Source organism: Accipiter gentilis, chromosome 2 (assembly GCF_929443795.1).
Source record: "Accipiter gentilis chromosome 2, bAccGen1.1, whole genome shotgun sequence".
Taxonomy (NCBI): Eukaryota; Metazoa; Chordata; class Aves; order Accipitriformes; family Accipitridae; genus Astur; species Astur gentilis.
Window position 1 is genome coordinate 23,041,490 of NC_064881.1, and position 23,587 is coordinate 23,065,076.

At 47.0% G+C, this 23,587-nt stretch overlaps 1 protein-coding gene across 1 annotated transcript in view; it reads right to left on the reverse strand.

Moving 5' to 3' along the window:
• Window positions 1–10,324, reverse strand: part of TPD52 (tumor protein D52) — a 130,023-nt gene extending 119,699 nt beyond the window's left edge. The window contains exon 1 of the mRNA XM_049823462.1: window positions 10,202–10,324. Coding sequence (XP_049679419.1) covers window positions 10,202–10,223 — 22 coding nt within the window. The 5' untranslated portion in view covers window positions 10,224–10,324. The remainder of the gene's footprint in view (window positions 1–10,201) is intronic.
• Window positions 10,325–23,587: the final 13,263 nt, after the last annotated feature.

Genomic DNA, 23,587 nt, shown 5'->3' on the forward strand with positions numbered 1-23,587 from the left:
CTGTTGGAGACAATGCAGTCCAAAACCAAATTCTGCCCCTAACATTAAATACTTGGAGATTCCTCCAGAACATAAAAAACATAGTTGACTGAGTATTTAAAGATTAACATAAAGGGCAGGAAAGCAGGACTTGTTCGCGTCTAGAAATCAAGATCTTATTCAAAAAGAGACATTCAGCCACTGCATTTTACTTTTCCAAAGAAGTTTACTACTACCTGTTTAGTGTCCACTGTCATTCTGCCAGACTGAGTAAAGTGCTAACACGTTTTCTAGCAAGACACCGAACCCAGAAAGGACCACTATTTAGACTGATCTGCAGTCCTGGCAGAGCATCAAGATCTATACCCAAAGCTCAAGTAGCAGTTCGCAAGATACAGACAGGTCTTACCGCTGTACCTCAGCATTTGCTAGAAGTGCATTAAGAAATACAAATGTATTTCAGAAAAGGCTAGGATTTAAGACTGATTCCTAGAAACAGTTATTTAAATGATAGCAGCGATTGTTTATTCCTTCCTCAGAGTCTTCAGATGAGGACGTTTAAAGTGGGTGTCCAGAACACACCTTTACTGCAGTTAAAGATTGATTTATTGGAGAAAACAACAGTAAAGCTTTAAAGTCTTCCCCTCCTTCCAAATTACTGCACTTAAATCATATGACAGTAGTAGCCAGCTAGAAGCCACAGCGGAGTTTTTAGCAGTTAAGCTACATAAATTAAAGGCCAACTTCTGAGGAGCACAGGATCCCCTCTACACACATTCTCAACTTGGGTTTGGGGTGTGTGTCCCCAGCCCAAGCTTGGGGCTGAGGTCCTCACATACCCTGGGGCAGGAGCTGGTGGGGAAGACAGCCTGCAGGGGTCCAAACATGCCCTGAGACCTGGGAGAAGTAGGAAGCCAGACCCATGCTGTGCCCAGTCTTGCTCAGTAAGAAGATCAGGGATGAGCCACTGCTTGGCAGGCACCAGCACAACCGAGCTTGCCATTTCAGACACATTACCTGGCCTTCCTCAGATGTCCAGACAGTTTTCTCCTTGGGATCCTCTGCAGTAAATCTGCTCCCTGCCCCTTCAAGTGAATCCAGAGGTGGTGACAGACCACATGGCAATGCTCTGAATACAGCAGGTGCACACATCCCTTGCTCAAGGGCCCACATGCTACCTACTCAGGGCCCTATAGATGCACGGCACCTGAAGAGTCTGCCTAGCCAATTGACACAAAGGGCTGTCACAACCCAGAGGACAAGAAGGCAAAATAAATACCTGCGAGGCAGGCACCAGAGTGGTCCTGGGAGAAGAGAAAGACAAGAACTCACTGCAGGTCTATCCCTTTACTCAAGATCAAATCCCCCCTAAAAAAAAAAAAAAGTTTTGGAGCACAATGCTGCAAGTGGCTTGTCAAGGAGATGAAACACACAGCATGAATGGTGCTTGTAAGAGCTCATGGCTCCAAGCAAAGCACATTGCAGTAAAACGGCCTGTTTTCCTTCTGCCAAGACAGCTACACCTGGCAACAGGAAAGTCAGTATTTAAATAAGGCTCCTTCCCCAGCCCATGCACTAGGCTGGTACTACTCCTGATGCTCCTCATCCCTGAACACATCAGCTGCTCAGCAAGCCTCTTCAGGGACTGCCTAGCACAGATTTGAATGATGCTATGGAAACAGCATGCAGCAGCGTGTGATCCACTCATGCGGACTGAAGCCTGTCTATGTTCAAGCATAAAACTAAGCTTTGCAAACAGCAATCAAAGCTCACAGAAGAGTCAGCAGGTTAGTTAAAAACAGTGATTGATTTGGGGGCTTCTGCTTTGCCTTCAGCCTGCTTCTCAAGACTCCTCAGATGCAGGCAAAACACTTTTGAGCTGTGCTGATGGGATTTGTCTTCCACAGAGCAATACAGTGGCTAGAGCGCAAGATACATTTCAGCCAGTGTGAGCTGTACCCATTTCATACCCCTGACCCTTCTTCTGGGTTGGAAGTACTGGTTCCTACTTAGAGGACAGCTTCTTTAAAGATGCTTATAGCCAAGTCCTTGTACAGCTCCACTCCTGGGACCCTGTGTGAGGAAAAGCAGGGGCTATATCAGGACCCTAGACGACTCTGCAGAGACTACAGGGGACCAGAAGATGCAAGTTTAGAGAAATGGCCTTCTTCAAAGGCAGCCCTTCCTGCCAGCAGCTACAGATGTCCACTATTATATGAGTATTCCCAGGAACTGGACTGCTGTAGAGCACTGCTATGAACATCAGACAGCGATGACTCGAGTGGAACCATCATGGGGGTTTCTTTTAAATTCTGCTATGCTGATCAAGTTAATCAAGACTTTCTAAAGCCATGATGTGATACGTGTTTAGGCAGAGAACAGTTGAAGAGAGAGGGATGAGCAGGATTCCTTTTTGCTCATCTTAAGACTCCTGCTAGTAGTTTAATTAAAGTACTTTAGAAAAAAGTAAACAAAGCAAAACAGACATGAAAAACATCCTCAGTGCTCACAGCTGAAACATGCAGTTTTGCCATGCTAAAGAGCAGCTAAGAAGCATTACCTACAAAGCTGCTTTTTCAATGTTTTTGAGGATTCTCTCACGAACCGAGATCACTGCCAAGCATGGGCTCTGATCCTAGCAAAGCACAGGGGAAGCACCTGACTGAAAACACTAACTCCAGCCCAGGTTGCCTCCCTTGGCACATCTTTTCATCTATATCCCAGGCTTAGGGGGCTCTGATGAAACTCCACTCCCCTCTAGCTGCTAGAGAAGGGAAAGCAAAACAGGAAAACTGCTGTTCTGCCTCTGCTAGCCTCTCCAACCACTCCCAGCAAGCTGTAGCTACTCACCAGCCTCTTTGTTACCCCATCATACCATACTGCCATTGCTAGTAACAGGCCATAAGCTTTGAACAGAGTTTGCAAGGCCTCAGGACTAGAGGCTCGTGAGACTTGCCCTAAGCTTTTCTTGGTTCGCCTGCAGCTTTGTTTTACTTGGTATATCTCAGAAAGTGGAGACACAGGATGTGATAGTACAGGCATGGTATGATACATAATAGGGCACAGGGTTGATGCTGGAGATCCCACAGCTGTAAGGAAGTCATCAATTGCCAATGGAGATCTGCAGGTGGACAAAACTACTTTAGAGGTAACAAAGGGAGCAAAGAAATAGTATCTAACTTATATAAAAGCACTTTATATAATATATTTGGATGTAACATGAAGCTTGCAGAGCAATGAAAGAAAGCAAATCTGTTTGCTTTTTACACAAGGACCCCACTGGATCCTACAGTGAGGAAGAAGCAGCCATCAACATCCTCTTCCTCCCATCAAAGGAGTCACAATACTGACAGCTTGCTGCAATACCCCTGCCACGACCAAAATGACACTACCTGCCTCAGAAGCCAGGGGAAGGATGAGAATAACACCAGGAAAAGGTGTAGAAACCGAGTGCATACAATGTTACTTTTATTATTACTAAGACTTCATCTGTATAAATAGTCTTTTTCTGTAATAAGATATAAACTAATAATCATTCTTGAATTAGATCATTAAAATTTCAATTAAATTAACAATAAATTATTGGGTTGCTTTTTTTTTATATATGTATATACACACACACACACACAAAGCATGTTTCCTCTTTGCCTATGAAGTTTTTAGACATAGCACACTTTTGTTGTGCTGCTGGTAGGCTACAAGCAGGAGGGGGGCAGTTCAGAAGCCTGTCACTCCGAACAGTGTGTGGCACAGCATGTTCCTACAGACCTCAGTTCTGCAGAAATTAAAGGAGCGTCCCAGGCTCAGCCAAGGCAGCGTATACATTTGCTGGAGCACTCCACTGTCAGTGAGCATCCAAGGACACATATTGCTCTGCTCTCACACTCTGCAACAGAGAAGTCAGCTTGTGAAACAGAAAAGCTGCCTCTTTCAGTGACAGCATTCACACCACAATAGTAGCACTGGTTTCTCGCTAGATAGCATCAATCCACCCCTTTCTGTACAGGAGCAAGTAATAGCACAATGAGCGTTTTTCTGCACACCAGCATTTGCTGGCAGCCAGTCTAGTCTCTGCTGCGCTGCCCCCCCAGGGGCAACTGGCTGCAGACTCATGCAGAACATTGCCACCACTTGTGGCTGCAATAGCAGAAAAATGCATACAGCTGTCTACACCTCTGCCAGATTAAGTATTTTCATAGCAGGGCAACCATAGCTTACAGTATCACTCTACAACACTGCCAAAGCCAACACACAGCTACATGTTCTTTCAGCTCCCTTAACCAGGGCCAGAAGAGAAGGAAGAAAAGGAGCAAGAGGAAATGGCAGGAATGACACTGAACCTTCAGGAGAGATCCAGATTAGAAAGTTATGGGTAGCTGGTCTGTTACTGCAGGCCTTTTCAAAACAGAAGGCTTGTGGTTGAAAGCCTACCCTCCAATACAAGGTTTTTGAGTGAAAGCTCCCAATCTCTCTAGCTAATACATACCCAAATATGAGGGACTTTGAGGATGCTCACTACTTTTAACAGGAGAGAAAGCTGTCCCTCTGGAGTATTAAATTGAAGCTGACACAGAGTGACAGTTTTGGCTGAACAAGAGCATTTCAATTTAGTGCTTAATCTCGCTTAATGCTTGCTTTCCCTTTCAGTCACCCTTTGACATTTTCTGCTTACTCACTGCAGGATATTAAAAGGACAAGGGTAAACACCTCCTTTCCTGCATATAGCAAATCTCAGATCAGAAGTGCCCATATTACAAAGACTCCAGCGGAGGCAACAGTGGGGTCATCATCACCCTACCTGGAGGTGGGCTTCTCTTAAAACCATGAAAAACACTACACCCATCAGATGTCTGCTGCACAGCATTCAGCAACCAACACTGTTGTTCTTTCCTATTAAACTAAGAATGGAGCTGTTTGGGATTTTTTTTTTGAAAGCTGGTCAAGAAAACATTGGCTTTCAAGAAGACTCCCTGCACTGTATCTGCTGCCATGGAAACATCACTTTTTGAAGACATACAGCTGATATCCACCCTTACCTGCAGTAATGTCCAGCACCCTCAGGAATCAGCAAGCCACAAACAGCTTACCGATTTTGCACGGCAAATCTAGTCCCTTGACTTCACACAAGACTTCTCTGTACTGGCTGAGGGGCTCCCTCCCCATGAAAATTTTCTAGACTCCTTCCTGTTAAAGGAGCAAATGGTTGTGAAGAAAAAGGAGAAAGCCTACCTAGCACCCCAGCCTTTACAACACTCAGGGCAGCCAAAGCAGCTTTCAGGGTGCCCTCGCCCAGTAGGGTCACTTCATGGCAGAAAGCATCAGAAGCCCCAACACCCATTTCCCTCGCCACCCGGCTCCTCCCAGGACTACGCGGAGATCTGGCTCATGAAACAGAGGCTGTTAGTCAAGAGCTGCTGTATTTAGGACCTGTAGAAGACAAGGAAAAAAAATGCCTGTACAAGATCGACAGGAGCAAGAACGTAAATATAAATGAAATTCCCAAGGCAGACTAGTGCAGTACATCGTTATTGGCAGCGCCTGCAGATGGAAGGGGCTGTGCTCAGAAGTCTCCAGGCACAGCTGAAAGCAGCTCAATAGCCCTCACACCCAGGCCAGCTTTAGGAGAGGTGTTAACATATGGCAGCTAACTTCAGCCATAAAGATCAGCTGTTCACACTTTACCCACCACAAAGCACCCAGATCAAACAGAGCAAGGCGCTTGCCCAGGCTGCGCCAGCACAGTTCTTCAACCAGAGCCGAGGCGCAGTGCTTTGTTTTGAGACAGCAAGATCAGGCCAAGCCTCCGAGATCTGCCATTGCTTAGATGCGTGTTTGCAGTGGGAGAAAGGGGAACCCATGGGCTGTTTCACAGGGCTTGAAAGTGTGGGAAACTGGAACAAACAGGACTTGCATCAATTTCATGTCACTGGGATTTTTAAAAGCCCGGAGCAGTTACAGCTTGGCCTTGTTGGCGGATCAAAGGAAGCAGATCCTTAGCTAAGCTTTCCCTACCCCGAAAGGTCTGCGAGCAGGCTTTACTCTGGCTCGGTGAAGGACTGTCTTGACTGCATGTGACAGCACTGGTTATAGGGAACAGAAACAGAAGATCCATGCATACTACAAGCAACAGACTGTTTCCACTTGTGGAGAGCCAGGCAGGCTCCCTCCTCCACCTCCTCCTGAAGTGGGTGCGAGCATAAATGAAGAGTTCAAGTTACACTTCAATGCCCAAGCATTGGAGGGGGCAGGAACAGCTGACACTGCTCCAGCCTCTGGCTGCCGACCCCACGCTGATGCACGGGCAGCTGCTTGTGCATCAGCTGCTCCAGCATCCCTCCAACACAGTGCACCGATCCCCCCTGCATTTCAGTACCTCATTCATGCACCAGCTGAGGGAGGAGGATAGCAATGCCTTTAACTCTCATAACGCCACCCTGTCAAGCCAGGACCCTCAGCCTGAATCATAACAATGACACTTCCCCCCCCACCCCAATTTTTTCATGTAAGAGAGGGGAATATTAGCTGCTGTTCAAGAGACCTACTAACATTAACTGTTCTGCTATTTTTTTTCCTCTTTCATCTTCAAGTCACTGCCACAGACACTCAGTTCAGTGAACTCATTCTTCCTCTGCACTTCCGACAAGAGCTGTCCACTTTTATTTACTTGCAAGTGTTTGATTTCACAACTGTATGTTAAGGAACAAAAAAAAATTCTTACCTACAGTACTGCAAGTACCTAGTAATAAAGAAAACAAATAAAGCAGTAGAAAAAGGTGCAGCTTCATCCATTAGGACAATGGGGGAAATCTAGTCCTACTGCCAGCAACAAGTTCTTTCTGCACAAAAGGAAGATTAAAGTCCATTTTGTCAGCCCCAGAAATGCAAGTCAAGGCCCTAGGAAAAGAAAGGCTTGCGTATTCTGTCAAGAAATCCTGTAGTGTTTTGGACTCTTAAGTTCCACAAAACCAGAAGATTTTGAAAGACACCAGGTTACATAAACGAAGAGCTGCTGAAGCCTAAGATTATGGAACCCCCTAAGCACAACATCAGAGATGCAGCATTCATAGGCAACTGTTTGTGCTGTGCTGCATGTCTTTGTGAAACTGCTCAGTGGCACAGTCTCCTCATTCAGAGCACATCAGCACATTGGTTCTACTGTTGAGGTGGCTTTCTCCTTTTTTTTTTTTCCAGTGGTGAGCCATACTAGCACTAACAGTACCAGTGGCAAGCCACAGAGAGACTCTTTTTGCAACCAAAACCAGGTACATGATCTTTTTTTTTTTTTTTTTTTTTTTGGGGGGGGGGAGCCTGAATCTTTGTGAAAACACAACTCCAGTTATTACTCCATTCACCAACTGACTCCACAGTGAAAGGCCAGATTTTTATTCATGGCAGCTTAACGCAAAGCAACAGAACAAGGGACTCCTCATCTCAGGATAATATTATATCCATTTGGCTTGAGCTGACACTACTGCTTTGGCGCTTGTAGTCACAGAGCAAGAGACCCCAAGCGCTTGCAGCCCAAGGTCTCCAGAGCAGTTGGAGTGCACTGAGCACCATGTAGAAGGATACAGCCAGGCCAAACATCCCTTCACTGAAAATAAAGACACTTCAAGTGAAAGATTGCTCAATGGCTCTGATGCTGCCAATGGTAGGCTAGTAACAACCCTTTAAGGACTGCTGCCGTTAGGAGAGAGGGAAGACTTAAACACATTATACACCTGGAGGATTAGCCTTGTCTACTCTGGCTGCAGTCTTAACTATAACCTAGATTTTCCTCCCACCTCCTAACTTTCGCTAGCTGAGAAAGCTGTCATCGTAACAACGAAAAGTACAACCTCTGACTCACACTTTTAAACAAATAATTTCTCGTTAGAGGAGGCAATCCAGGATGTCGAAGCCAGCCCCAGAGACAGGACCTGGCAGACTGGATTTTAGCCAAGTACGTGGCTTTGGTGAGTAATACCGTATCATCAAGCACAATTTCCAATGCAAGCACGCCAGTTTGCCAGGAAGATAGGTCTTTGAAGGCTAACTAGCAGGGTATTAGAAGCCATTAATTGAACAAGCACAAGTATATTGGCTGTTCTAGATTTTCCTGCTGTACTTCCAGGTCTTTACCTCACCCAGAAGAGAAAAATAGCATAATCACCTCCAAAAAGGCAGCAGAGGAAGAAGGTGTTGCGCCATGTTTGTTCACGTCACGCTAGATACACTATTCTGATATACCACCTGAGGTGCGGTACCCTCTTCATACAAAGCAGTATTTACACAAAAAATTAGTTCAATAGCAAAACAAGACTCTAGAAAATCACTAAAGCTTTTCAAAAGATCACAGTATTTTACTCTCCTTTTCCATTGGAAGTTGTTCAAGACCCTGCAGTTGCAATGAAGGTGTTTGCCTTTTAATAGGCTCGAACACAAAGAAAGAACTTCAGGATAAATACCGAAATCTGTGTTAACACTCCTGCAGTTGGAATTAAAATTCTGATCGAACTGACAGTTGTGCTGTTTTCTGGCTGAACAGTTCTGTTTGTTAGTCCCCAAGAACAGGATTTGGGGCTTTTTTGTTTGGTTTGATCTGTTATTTTTTATGGGTTTTTTTTGTTTTTTTAATTTATATATATTGAAGGCAGACACAGGACTTCAGAATGGTTGAAAGAACCTCCCTGAAGAGGTTCAGCTCCTCACCAGATTATCTTCTGCTCTGGCAAAGATAACTTGCCCTTTTCTCTACATACAGAGAAACTCAGAAGTCATTGCTAATTGTACAAGTGTACTATAGCAGCCTCAAAACACTTAAACGAGTGCACGGACTGATCAAGGTTGGCACCTGAACCTGGCAGAGCAGAGAGCTTGACCCCACACAGTCAGGGGTTACACTCCCAGCACCTCGTGTGCTTTCAACACCGCTGCTGCCACAAGTGAATGCTTCCTACCGTCCCATGGATGCTCAGCAGGAAAACGCTGAATGAAATCAGTCCAAGGGTGCAGGTTTAGATGCTGAGCTGGGCCGAGCAGCCCTACCAGCTTAGTCAAGTAGCTTATTGACCCCAGCCTGCCTTACTTTGTCTGGTGGAAAGCAGCTGGTGTGTAGTTCCGCCCTAGACCGTATAAAAGACTCCAACTGACATTTGGATCAGTAGAACATATATAATATATCTTTGTGGGAGAAGCTTTTACAGCAAGAGATCCTGCTTTGTCTGCATCCAGGTCAGCCCTCATCAAGGCACCAGCTGCTCTCCTGGGCAGCAGTCCCGAGGTTGTTTTTTTTTTTAGTTTTAAGTAAACCACAAAGTTTTAGGGAGAGCGTTGCCACCGCGGCAGCTAGGACAACACTCTTCCCCAGGCAAAAGGCGCACCGGTGAAGCGCCACCGCCTTCCGAAGCCGACAGCCCCACGCAGGCGACAGCCCGGAGGTGCCACCCCCGCTACCGCTCAGGAGCCGAGGGGCAGCCGCCAAAACGGAGTTGCCAGCTGCCGAGCAGCCCCGGGATGGAGACAACTAAGAGCGAATCAACCCTCCGAACAGCGCTGGTTAGTCGAAAGTTGCACGCTCGTAAAATGAAAACGCTCCGGGGCGAGAACAAAGTTTGTGCTCCCCCCTAACCCCCGTGGGAAGGTCGGGATTTACTGCCCGCGCCCGCCGAATGGCGGCATCCACTGACGCGGGGGGGGGAAGGGGGGGGAGGACACACGGGACGGGACCCGGACGGGGCCGCCCCGGGCTCTGCCGCCCGCCCCGAGGCCAGCATCCGCCCCCCGGTTCCGCATTTCCCGAGCCGACGGCGCGACGGGAGGCGCAGCCTCGCCACAGGCCGAGGGGACCCGCTCCCGCACCGGCCCCGGGCTCCAGCGGAGCTACCTCAGCCGGCGGCGCTCCGCTCTCGCCGTGGACCCCCTCACGCCCGCCACGGGAGTTGCTACCTCGTGAGGGGATCTCCCCCACCCCCCTCACCTCACCCCCCGTCCCCGCCCAGCCCCGGCAGCGCGGAAAGGGTGCGCCCAGCCGGGCCCGCCGCGGGCTCAGCGGAGCAGGGCAGGGCAGGGCAGGGCAGGTCCGCGCCGGGCCGGGCCGGGCGTGCCGGCGGCGGAAGGGCTGCGAGAGGAACCGCCGTCCCCCCGCCGCACGGCAGCGCCTGGCACCGCCACCCGCGGCTGCCTGAGAGGAGAGGAGAGGAGAGGAGGCGAGGCGCAGCGGCAGCCGCCCCGCCGGCTCTACCTTGGTCCCTCGGGGGTTCCATGGCGGCCCCGGCGCCGGTCCCGGCTCTCCTGGCCTCGGCTCGCCAACCGCCACCTCCCCCCGCCGGCTGCTGGTTGGCAGCGGAGGCGCCGCCCGCGCTGGCGGGGCGGGGCGGGGCCGCCGCCCGTCAGTCAGCTGGCCCGCCCCGCCCCTCCAGGTGAGGGCGGCCGCCCGGGGCCGGGGCCAGTCGGCCCGGCTGCCCGCGGCGGGGCCGGCCCAGTTTTGGTGTTGCGGCGCTGAAGAGCTCAGAACCAGCCGAACGAGCCCAGCGCGTATCGGGTCTTCGCGCCGAGCGAGGGCAGCGCTTTCACCTCCGGTAGCAGGAGCCCCGAAGCTGGCCGCGGGGGCCCTGTCCCACCGCAGCCCCCGGGCTCGAGCCCTGCCCGTTGTGCGTGCGGCGGCCGGGCAGCGCCTGGGGGCGGCCGTCGCCGTCCCTCAACGCAGCCCCGCAGGAGGCGAGGCGAGAAGGCCCCGCTGCCTGTAATTAATTAACTCAGACGAGCAGGCGGCGGCCGCCTTAAGCCCGGCGGCTGAAGAGATCCGCTGTGCTGCTGCGGCGGTTCCCGGCGGGCCGCGGCCGGCCGCTCTCCCCCCTCGGTCCGCCGTGCGCGCCCTCGCAGGCTGCGCCGCGCCACGGCGATGAAGCCGGGCGTCGGGTCTGTCCGCGGTGGAGAGGCCCCTGCGAGGCTCGCTGGCGCTTAGACCCGGCGAGCCCGTGCCTTGCGGCTGCGTTAAGGAGACCTTAGCGGTTGGGAAGAAAACCGCCACCAACTCTGCCGCCTGCAAGCTGAGCTCTTTCTATTACGAGAACATTAAGCGCAGAGAAGTTTTCGTCGCACCGTTTGCCCGGCAAGCTTGCTTTACAAGACTACCCAGGATATCAGGCTACCGAGTGGCTCTTTTACTCCCCCCTTTTCAAATCCCCGGCCTTGACATCTATGAATTTGTTTGTTCGAAAAGATCGGTGTCTGCGCAGAGCGGGCGGCAAGGCCTCGGCGGCGTGGGGCTGCGTGAATAGCCAAATTGTCACCAGCGTTCAGCGTGCGCGGTCACATGCTAAAGCAGAGCACAATAGGGAGTCGGGAGGCGCCAACTCGGGGTGTCCTTGCTTTGGGTAACAAACAGCAGCAGCAAATCCAGGTAATTTTCAATCTACAAGGCAGCTGAGGAACGGGAACTTTTGCTAGGGTAAAGGAACGCTTGCTTATCTTCGGGGATCTGCATAGCTGCAGCAGGAGGTTGTTACAATGGTGCCATAAAAAATAGCAAGTAGAGCAGAATATATCCCTGAAAGTTTATACCTTGTTTCATCTCATAGCACAGCAATTAATTTGTTCAAATACATGATGCTCACCACACACATCTCAGTTGCATTTTATAACTGTTTCAAAATATAAACTCAAATAGATGTTTGAGAAGGTACATCTGCTTTTTAAAAAAAAAAAAAACAAAACCAGATTTTTTCCCACAGTGCTACACTTGAAGTCCCAAGCTTTCCCACTGAGCAGCTGATGTGTGATACATGATCTGTAGTCACAGTGAAAGAATATCAACAGCATTAAAATTTGTCCCTCTTTGCAGCTGCTTGACACTAGAAGCAGCCCTGGCAGTGCTGAAACACCTGTCAGGAACGAACCTGCAGAGCGGTGAAGCATCTCACTGCTTCTTTTAGGAGCAGAGATACTTCACCAGCTCATCCCCAAAAGCAAGAGCTAGCCATCAGGAAAGGACTATTACCTGGAGAGCTGATTTGGTACCCTCTGCTAGTGACACTCCCACCAGCCTGTCTGAGTCTGAGTGGAGTGGACCACTGCTGACTCGCTCACCACCCACCCGGCTGAGGAATGACCTGTTCAATGCAAGTGTAGCCTTAATGTACGTGATCTTGCACCCATTTTGCTGAACTCAGTGCCTAAGTTTAGAAATCCCCCCTTCCCAGTCCCCTTAGCCATTCTGCAGTTCGATTTCCCTAGCAGCTGTGGCCCACTCAAAGTGGCAATGGGGCTACCTGTGGGATCGGATCCCAACCATGTCCCCAGGTGTCCTGTACAGAAAGATTTTAGATGCAAGAGAGACACTCAAAACCTACCCTCTCCAAATACAACGACATATTCCAGTCTTACACATAGCCCTGACTAGCGAGGAGATGGAATCGTTGTAATGAGCATCTGCTACTCAAACCGATGCCTATTAAAAGTAGTATAAATATTGCCTACAGGCTCCAATTATGATCGTAAACTATAAACACATGAACTGAGAAGACTAAATCTGTCCTAAAGGTTTTGTTGTCTTTATGAAAAAGGACAAAAGCGAAGGACAATGGGACTAGGGGTGTACTGAGCTACTGAGCATTGCGCCTCTGACTTCTTGTTTCCCCCAGTCAGTTATAAAAATAAAAACAAACATGTACATGTATAGAAGGCAAGCCTGTTTGAACTTGGGACTACCCACCTAAATGCAGGTCTTCAAAATACTTTGTCCTGAGTGGGACTGAGCCTGTCCTGTGCAAGGGACGTTCATTGTATGGGAATACGACTAGAGCAGCAAACGCAGAAGCAGCTCACGTTATAGCTGTATGCCACGCTTCATTCCACACTCACAACACTTGAGCCTTCCCAGTGCTTTGCTGTACAGACAGGCCAGATCTCCCACTGTGGAGTCAGAGCCCAGTTTTAAAATATATTCCTCCTACATCAGATGTTTATTGCAAATAACAGGCAAGGCAGTCAGAAGTGAATAAAGGCCAAGGTTTCAGAGAATTAATACTGCCAAGGTCATTGAAGAATCCAGATTTAAGACAACTAATTATTTTTCAAAGAACCTTGCTGCCCTTTAGCTTTCCTGCCATAGTTACAAATGCAATTACCTCCAAACGGATAGCTTCCTATGTACACAGAGCTGAATCGGATGATGAGAGGTTATACTAGTTCAGGGTAGCTGTTGTGCTGATCTAATGGCAAACACAAACAAGACTGTACAACTGTGAGTATGCTGAGTGGGCTGTGCCTACCGAGAGCGCCAAGTCCCAAAGCATTTGAGACCTGAATCATGTAGGCCACATAACCTCAGCACTAGAAAGTGCTGAAGAAATCTGTCCCAATTCCTTTGCCTTGCCAGGGTTGTAGTACTTCACTTGGCACAAAATGTCCTCCATTCATTCACAGCCTTGAGTCACCTTCTGGGAGAAATGCTTCCTAAGGAACACATCCAACAATTTATTGCAAAATCCAGCAAAAAGAGCACCGTCAGCTTGGCTCCTTTATAAGTCAGCGACTAGAAGGATTTTGTTAACTTAAACCTGGGTTCAACTCCCTCTTCTAGGCGGGGAATTAAGCTCTTATCTCCCATAAACCTTTTCCAAGCTCAGTGGGAAGCACCCTGCCGTGGGGTAGGAAGGCATTCAGTTCCTCCAATGGAAACTGTTCCACTGCGCATGAAAAATAGTTCATGGGATCAAAAGAGTCTGACATTACATTTTAGTGAGAGAACAGCCTAGTCACTCAGCTGCATTCCACTAAGGACATTATTAAATTCTCAGTGTGACATAGCTAAACACAGAGGGGTTGGGGTTTTTTCCCTCCCCACATGACAGCCCTGATGGCAGGGTGGTATTCACACCTCTCTCTGGCTTACCTGGTAGCCCCTTCTTCATAACCTGCTGGCTTGGGCACTGTCCTGCAAAGTGCAAGTTCAAAACCCCTTCAGCAAGGGAGACAAGTACATACCGAACCATCAGCATCAAGGGTAAGTAAAAATTGTAGCTACTCAATGAAGCTATATTTGGCATATCCTAAGTGAATATCAGTGGGATATTAGGGGAAAACAGACAAGTAAGCACACTCTCACTCCCACTGTGTTATTGCCTGATGCACCGGGCATACCCTGAAAGCAGTTACTGGATCAAAGTCCTGGCAGCCAAAGAGGAGCACACGTTGGGTCAGAAATCCTATGCAGTATGTCCCACCTGAGGCAGCTTTAGAAATCCCTAAAAGCAGAATTGCCTGTGCCCAATTAACTGTACCATCAAAAAGAGACACGGAACATGCAAGTGCCTCTTTAAGGCTGGGTATCAGCTGACTGGCAAGTTAAAGAGTCTATAATTTTGACTCACGTATTTCCTGCTAAAAGCCTTTTGTGGAAAATAAATCCTTTACACCTCTTAGTGTCTACAGGTAAAGATAATCCCTATGTATGCACTGGAATAGATAAGGAGATGCCTAGTGGGATTCTAAAATCCCATAGGCTCCTGCCTCACCGCAAGCTAAGTGTGGTACATCACTGAAAACATCTGTGGATGCCTTTCTACCTCTTTAAATGCCAGAGTGTCTCCAAGGTCACTTTTGCAAGTGGGAGTTAAACTCTGAATTGGTTAAATGCTTTAGAAGAGAATTACCACGCAGTTCTAATCATTTGGGTGTTGATAAATTTAGGGCAGAGCTGTCGGAGATGCCTCCAAAAGAACCTGGAGGTATTCAGCTGCATAGTCCACCATGGAGAAGCTTCCATGAGCATTGCACAGTGATCATCTAGTTGTAAGACAGTTATTTGTCCCGGACCAAATCCCAAAATTCTTACAGGAACTAAACATTCCATCAAAGGACCAGCCCTCACTATACCCGCCTACATGAAGCTTGTTTCCTGTAACTAATTCGACCAGGTGCATGCAAAAGGCTCTTAGCTGGGAGTTCATGGCCTCCCATCTGTAGCAGCATTTGACACCCACTCTATACAGCTGCTAGCAAGTGTGGGATAAATACACATGGGGGGGGGGGGGGGGGGGGGGGAGTGGTGGTGTAAAAAAAAAAAAAAAAAAAATTCAAACCCCATATTAAATCTGCTGCAGAGGCACTAGAGGGAGAGCTAGAGCACCCCATGGGTTTGGATTTTGTCTGCTGGTTATTTCGTCACTTCTGAATGAAGGAAGAGTACCTATGTGGATACTGTAATTAAGACCCCAAAACTCGTAACAAGGCTTATTTTGCATGAGATAGAAGAAATTCGGCACAGATGTGCACACAGATGCACAAATGCTGTAAGCTTCATCACATGAAAGGCAATGATATAATGTAGCTATTGATTTGATGTTAATGTCACTACTTTTCCCCTTTGCAAAGTTACTAAAACTCATGTATATCCAGGAATCCTTTGTATTTCTCCTTTTCTCCCCACGTTTCCCACCCCTGCTCCTTACTTTCTCTTGTGAGCAGAAGAAATGTTTCTAACTTCTCATTACTTACTTACTTTTGTACCACAGCTTCCTTTGATAGCATTTGCTCAATTACAGCTCCAGGAATGATGTGATAAAGTGTTCTCAAGCCTCCGAGCTGTTTCCAGTTATGACATAAATATATCAACTGGGGAGCACAGTCCTTTCTTTGTCACATGCATTACCATCTGCAGCAAGAACCTTTATTGCTGTAGTAAATATACTGTAGATAAAGCTTTAGCTAAACTACATCCATGTCAACTAACTGCTGCTAATGAGTCAGTCACAAATACTCTATTCCAGAAAATGGACTAAATGGAACATTTTCACATTCTAAAAAATGATACTAGGAATAAAATGAGGTCATGTCTTCAGTAACTCATTACTAAATTATTTTTAAGGCTGCAGTGCTGTACAGTTACTACATGGTAATTAAGAACCAGAGGATCTACGATTGCTTTTCAAATTGTTAGTTAACTTTCAGTATACTCCTGTGAGATGACTAGATATAGGTCCACTTTATTACTGGTAAACCAAAACACAAAGATTATTTATAATTTGCTAGAAGAAGACCAAAAAAAGCCAGAACTGGGGCCAGAAGAAATATATAGGAGTAAAATTAGAAGGTTACAAGGGACAAAAAACGCAATGACCCAATTAACTAAAACTGCTGCAAATTGTTTATCGATTTTACAAGCAGAAAAAGACTATTACGAAAGCCTGCTTGCTTGCATGACACAAGCCATAGAACGCCAGCCTTTAAATTCCCTCAGTAGACATTTTTTCCTTCCCTATTTTGCAAACAAAAAGTCAAGCCTCATAGTTCCTTGATAATGTAGCATCTAGGATCTTGAAGAGAGATAATCGTTGTTTCAAGCTTCTAAGCATATTGCTGTTTTCATTGATAAGGCATTTCACTGAGCTAGCCAACGTAAAGTGAAAATAAGAGCAACAAATTAGACCATAAACACTGAGATTAGAGATTCATTCATCTCATTAATCTTTTACTAGTAACACTGTCTGCTCCCTGCTGCCATTAGCCAGCCAGTAGGCAGTTCCATCACTTAGAGTTCCATCTCTCTTAGAAATATGTTTCCAATGCACAGGATGCACAAATCAGATATAACTCGTGTAAGTTAGCTTTTCCTTCAGAGGGTTGTGAAGCCAACTACGCTACATCTCTTAACATAGTTTCTACCTGATCTTACAAAGCTCACTCTGAAATTCCTTGCAAAAGTCCTGCCTTGAAATTTCCCCAAAGACAGACCATGCTTCCAATATCAGCCACAGCAAAACCGATGAAGCAGGCCTCCTCTGTTCTTTTCCTAACATGTATCTATTTGTTTAAAAGCAGCACAGAGTTTATCTGATTTCTCAGGGAACCTAAACTTCCACCAGAACTTCTGAAAAATGGGGCAGCCACTTCCCTGCTCAGCAGCAGCGAGGAGGCACAGCTGCAGTTCTGCAGTCAGCCACCTGCCCTCCCGCCTGAGCGGGTTTCGGTTTTACTTTTTCTCCCACCAAAGAGAAAATCCCAGTACTTGTTTCATTTGCAAAAGTCTGTATATTCTGTGTCTGAATTATACAGTGGTGCCTGTGCTAAATACAAGCATGAGGGTGTTCTTTATTTGCCCATGTAATCGCTGAGAGAGTGGGTGGGTAAGCTGCGATAAAGCAACACTGCTGGCCCACTAGAAGCAGTGTACGTGCAGCTATCTGACAGGTAACCTAAAGGAGAACTTACGCCTCTTAGAGTAGTGTCCCACCCTCCTACAGCACTAGCTGGGCCACGTATAGATGTTTACACCCTTGTTCCAAATTTGTGTCTCTCAGCTCATTCTTTCAGCTTGAGATGGGCTCGGTTGGTGCTGTCAGAGCTCCGGTCTCAGTCCTCACCGCGGCAGCAGCTCTCCAGGTCGATACACAAATGCAAACTGGGTGAATAGCTGTGAAACCTCTGTGTCTGAAAAATCCCCCTACTCTCCCAAAACTGTATTTTTGCATTACGCATTTTTCATTTCCATTACTTCACTAAATAAACAGTCTGAGTTTCTGGTACAAATCCGATTAATAACCAGACTTGGTTTCAGTACAGACTCTGCTCCCTTCATGGAGCATTCCTAGCGTGCTGTTAGTAAGACAGCTTTCCTTTGCGATTTTGGAGGAAAGTCATTGCAGGCATGTTGAAGTACCACACTGCAGGGTGACTGCCTCTTGGTGCTAACTGGAAGTGGCTGGAAGATAAATAATGTAAAGCTCTTTCCAGAACTCCTGGTGTACAGTACAGCAGGGGATGGAGCTACAATCTGTATTTGTTTAACCTCCATGTCTCCCTCTGTAATGTAGCCGTTTATGGACCCATCCAGCCCCTCATGTGCACGCTCGTTTGCCCTCTTTTGCATATGCATCGAGTCCCAGCTGCTCCATTTCTCCCTCATACAGCCATGAGCACACTCGGTCACTCCACCTCACAGTTATTCTTATTTCCCTCATCCTCAGAGTCAAAAATGGGAGCTGGCGGATCTTGGTCACATTTCCACGGGCAGGACCCCACAATGCAAGCCGGAACTTTGGTCACAGCCTTGTCCTTTTAAACCTCTACCAGGTGGGTATGTTGGGCTCCTGGCTCAAAGCAGTGACATGTTACACTTAATGCCACCCGCTTTGCACTGCACAAAGGGACTACTACCAAGGCCAAAATTTTAATCTGTTCTGTAAAGCCCTGGGAGAATGCAAAACACAATTAATAATAATATCCTCAGCACCAGTAAGGAGGTCTCGGAAAACAGCCGGCTGCCTGTTCTTCCTTCCTCTGCTGAAAGGATTTGTATGTAACCTCTTCCACACAACCAGGAGACATGCATGACAGTCCCCCTATGCACACCCAGATCTCAAGGTGCCATAGTTTGAGGGTATAGAAGAGAGTGTGAGTTCAAAAGCCATAAGGTAGCATGTCCTGCAATTCACTTCCTAACACGTCTGTGATAATTAATCATCTAATCAAGGTCTTCATAGTAGCTTTATGAGCAATAATTTGGTTTGCTGTGAAGGAAAGAGGCATGTGAATGGTTTTGTTGCTCAGCCTGGAGCCAGTACCTGCTAACCTGGGTGAAGAACTAATATTTGCAGCTGTTCTCTCTGAACACTGAACTCTGTATTTTTATTTCTCTTATGATGATAGTACACAATGGTGTCTCCAGTGTGCTTTCCACTTAATGTATTACGTACTGCTGTCAACTTAAAACAGCCTAGGACAAAGTCCATGTTTCTCTTGCATCTCTTCAGTGCCTTATCCTTAGGGTTTATGAAGTAAATCAGTATGTGGCTCTGTGTCTCCAGCCAATTTCAGCATTAAGAGAAAATATCACAGTTAACATACCTAATTCTCTTCTTGTGTGTAGCAAGATACAGTCAGAGTTAACTCACTGGTGTGAGGTTTTCACTGTTACCAAAACAGAAAATGAGAGGGGAATCAGGCTACCCATATAGCATGCATCCTGAAGAAATTAAAGACATGCCGCACATTCTTTTTCCTTATTGAACAGAGCAGTAATAAAGAGGTTTATTTCATTGTGAAAAAGCAATTAACTTTTGAAGATGTTTCCTGCTCCTATGAGGAAGCTTGATTTTGTGCAGCATATTTCTTTCAAACTAGAGTCTCCAAGTGCCTTCCAGTATTATATACGTCAGCTGAAGAACTAAATAATAAATAAGGCCAGGGGAAGACAGACCTTTTAGCAAAGCTTCCTCTGTCTCTAAGTGGTCATTTCTTTCATTTTTAAAGAGGATGTACGCTCACTAAAAAAAAAAAAAAAAGAACATCTCAAACTGGCTAATGATAAATACTCCACCTATTTACACACTCCATCTATCTGCACGCAAATGCATACAATGAGAGGAGGTGTGGATGTTTAGGAAGTCCGTTTACACATGGATGATTTCCTTGGCTTTTACTTGCCTAATTGCTTGGCTCTTCCAGTGACCCGTTTCTGTAGCAACTGCCACCTCACTGCAATTACGCTGTCTCACAGTCATTGGACAACATTTAGAAGGTACACATACTCATTTATCAAAGCCAGTGAAAACACTGGTATCTTCCATGTGATGTTTATGGGCTTCCCCCCAGAGCACCTCCAGGTGCTGTGCAATGAATGTTTACAGGGGTTGTAGTTCAGCAGCCTGGTCTGCTGACAGTGAATTCCCGTCTTGCTGCTCATCATGCATTGCCTGCAGCCTCCCATCCTGCAAACCATATGGATCCCTCACCCAGGGCAGAGCAGGAGGAAAGGAGAGAACAGCAGACCAGAGGGCAGAAACAACCCGTGCAACCAGCAACCAGAGGAAGGCACCCTGAGGTGGCTCTGGTGGGGGAGAAAAGACGACAAATCTCCAACAGTCTTCCTTTCTCATAAGGCTTCTTACATGGCTTGTCTTTATTTACACTGTCTTTTCTTCTTCACGGACAACAGGACTATAAATACTAGAAGGAAAGGGCAAGAATGTACCCTTTCACAGCCTTAATTTACTTGTATGTGCTGCACGAGCGAGCAGTGCAAAGTCGCCAGGCTCATGCGCTCTCCCTAAATAGCCACCTTCTTATTGCCACTGTTGAAGACAGGATAAAATCTCCCCAAATCATTAAAATGGCTTAAAAAAAGGTGTTTGATATAATTCTGCTTCTTTTCACTTTCTTTTCCAATCCAGAAGCTTGAGGGAGCACACTGATCATGTCCTCAGACTCATCTTTCTGCCCCCTGGGAATTTTTTATGACATGGTGCTGTCCTTGTCTAGCTTGTGTGTATATTAGAGTCAAAACAGCTTAATTACCTCTACTCCATAAAGAAAAGAAGAAGAAACATCAAGGTGAATGCCATACATAATCAAGAATTGGGAGACAATGGGACTTAGAGAAAAATCACCCAATGCTATGACTCACACATCAAGCTGCAAGACCTGCTCACCACAGATCTGATGCCTTGTTCTTGGAACTCATTTTCCAGTTACCATTTTTAGATTACTCCTACAAGCTTATTGCTATTATCTCTACTGACAAAACAATGCCAGATTCAAACGGAAACGTATTTTGCAGGCCCAGTCAATCATCGTATTCTATTGCTGTGCCTTTTGTTTTCTGTCACCCTGTTGTATCACAGCAGGCAGAAGGACCTGCTGTGCCCCATCACTGCAGTGGCTCCAGGTCAGCTCTACAGTACCTAGCTTTGGGATTTTCCGTAATGTAGCTGTAGAGCAAGGAATTGAATTGCAGGTTGTAAAATCTACCCAAGGAGCAGCATAAACACGGACAGCAGCATGAGTCCCAGGCTTGCACAGCCACACGTCATCAGTCCCTGAACTAGTCAGGGTGTACCTCCATGAGACATGTCTTTGGTGGTGAGTCCAGTACGCAAAGAGGTATCTTCGCTTTTCGTGATGTACGGACTGCAATGGGAGATGTCTGAGTAATCTCCACATAATACATCACAACTGAGTTCAGAGTTGAATTTTATAAAGCAGGTCAACCTGAGAGCATTTATTCACATGAGAAATGGAGTGAAAATAGTGGCTTTAAATATTTGCTTAGTATTTGATATGCCCCTTTGCAAGGTAACACCGCTCTCACACAGCTTGGAAATTCAGATGTACTGTGCCTTTGCCCAGGGACGGTCACCCACAAACCAGGAGGGGTGGATCTGAGTTTCAGGGCCCCCATTCCCTTCTCTCTCCACTGGCATGGTATCCTTACAGCCACTACAAAGGCAACAGTGGAAACAGAGACCGTTTGCACATATGACATTGCTTCACTAGAAGCTCATGAGGATATTTACATGTGACATTGTGTGACAGCTGAATAATATTTTTAATAAAAACATAACTCAGTCTGTGTCTTCAGCCTGCTGGCTCTGCTTTTCATAACACACTTTATCAATGTCAGGAAGCTGTTAAAAGCTATAAACGGCACTGAAGGAAAGTGCTAATGTCATTTCCACAAGTCTCTGATCTACATAATGGGAAAATATTAACACAGAGATATTAACACAAGATATCTCTTGTTCTAAAGATGCAGGGATTTTAACTCAACTGAAGTGTTTAGAAAATGTGGACAGATTTTTCAGCCAGCATGAATCAGTATAGTTTATATTGACTTCAGCTTAAACAAGCTGACTTGTACTGAGGATGCAGTATAAATATTGACAAATCTGCTATTACTCATTGGAAATAACGAGCTGGGCAGAAACAGCTTCATCATGTGGCCACACAAGGCTAATTCAATCTCACTTGGGTTTTGAATTGGAGGGAATATTAGTGAATGGGATTAAATTCTTCTCTGGAAAGCCAAAAGTGAGTCAGGGTACCACGAGGGCTTCGGTGCTGCCCTATGGCAGCACAGCCAGTGGGGCAGAGCCCTCACGGACCAGGGGCCAGGATGCCGAGCAGCCAGTCTGGAGCAGGATCAGGCCTGGGGCAGTGACGGGGGTCAGACACAGCTGAGTGGTCACCAAGGATGTCCACAGCAGCAAGACATGTCCAGGGGCGAGCTGGGAAGCTGAGGCGGTGGAGCTGGGTCAGAGTCAGAACTGCGACAGCAGGAGCCAGGTCACGGCCATCACTGCGGCACAGCAGCGATGTAGCGCAGGGTGGGGGCCAGGGGTAAAGCCTCCACTAAGAAGCAACTCCCACGAGGTAGGAGGAGCAAGCCTTCGCTTCTGTGTTTCTTCACAACAGCCCTTATCAGCAGAGGAACCGACCTTGGACGCAGCCAGCTATGCTCCAGAAAGGGATGTGCCTAGCACCCTGGCAAGGAGGCTCAGTTTTTCCATCCCCATTTAGAAACATCATTTTCTCCACCTTCTCCTAATCCCCTTGGACAGACAACAGTCAGAAGAGAACTGTATGTCATTAGAGTGAATTAAAATTTTCCCCAAATCTTCAGCAGGCTAATTACTGAGTGACTTCATGATAAAAGGACAATGCAAGTGTATTTTAATTTCAAGACTAAAACTGAGGGATTAGGAGAAGACAGGTTTAGATAAGCTACCAGGAAGAGTTTTTTAACATACTGCTCACTCTTCTTTGCAGTGAGCGTGAAAACCCAGGGGGTTATCCTTGTAGATTAAAGTAATCCATTTAGAGGAGCTAGTCTATCCTTGGCAAAAAAAAACCCCACAAAATACATGTTATTGTTAATATTGGTCCAGCTACTAAACACATCTGCCACCTTATCTGGACTGTGTGGAGGGCCCATGCTGTTAGAGTGGCTTTCATGCCGAGTAAGCCTATCTCAGATAGGCTTGAAGTGGATAGGCAGCCTGGCAGCTTCCCTTGCCCCTTCAAAGTTCACTGCACAGAGACCCCGAGGAATGGCTCTGCACAACAGTTCTGGGGCTGGATCGAGCAGCACTGGAAGGAAATGCCTACGGAGCAAGCTCTCCTTCCCCATTCTTCTATACAAATGGTAGTGCCTATGAAAAGAGGCAGGAAAAACTCTGATTAATCATAGAAACACAGAATGCTTTGGGTTGGAAGGGACCTTCAAAGATTATCTAGTTCCAACCCCCCTGCCTTGGGCAGGGACACCTTCCACTAGACCAGGTTGCTCAAAGCCCCATCCAACCTGGCCTGGAACACTTCCAGGGATGGGCCAGCCACAACTTCTCTGGGCAACCTGTTCCAGTGCCTCACCACCCTCGGTGAAGAACTTCTTCCTAAAATCTAATCTAAATCTAACTTCTTTCAGTTTAAAACCATTACCCCTCATCCTATCACTACATGCCCTGATAAAGAATCCCTCCCCATCTTCCCTGTAGGCCTCCTTTAAGTACTGGAAGGCTGCTCTAAGGTCTCCCCTGAGCCTCCTCTTCTCCAGGCTGAACAACCCCAACTCTCTCAGCCTGTCTTCATGGAAGAGGTGCTCCAGCCCTCTGATCATCTTTGTGGCCCTCCTCTGGACTCGCTTCAAGCCTCAGAGCTGAACACAGTACTCTAGGAGGGCTCTCACAATTGCGAAGTAGAGGGAGACCATCATCTCCCTCAACCTGGTGGTCACACTTCTTTTGATGCAGCCCAGGATACGGTTGGCTTTCTGGGCTGCAAGCGCACACTGCTGGGTCATGTTGAGCTTCTCATCAACCAACACCCCCAAGTCCTCTGCAGGGCTGCT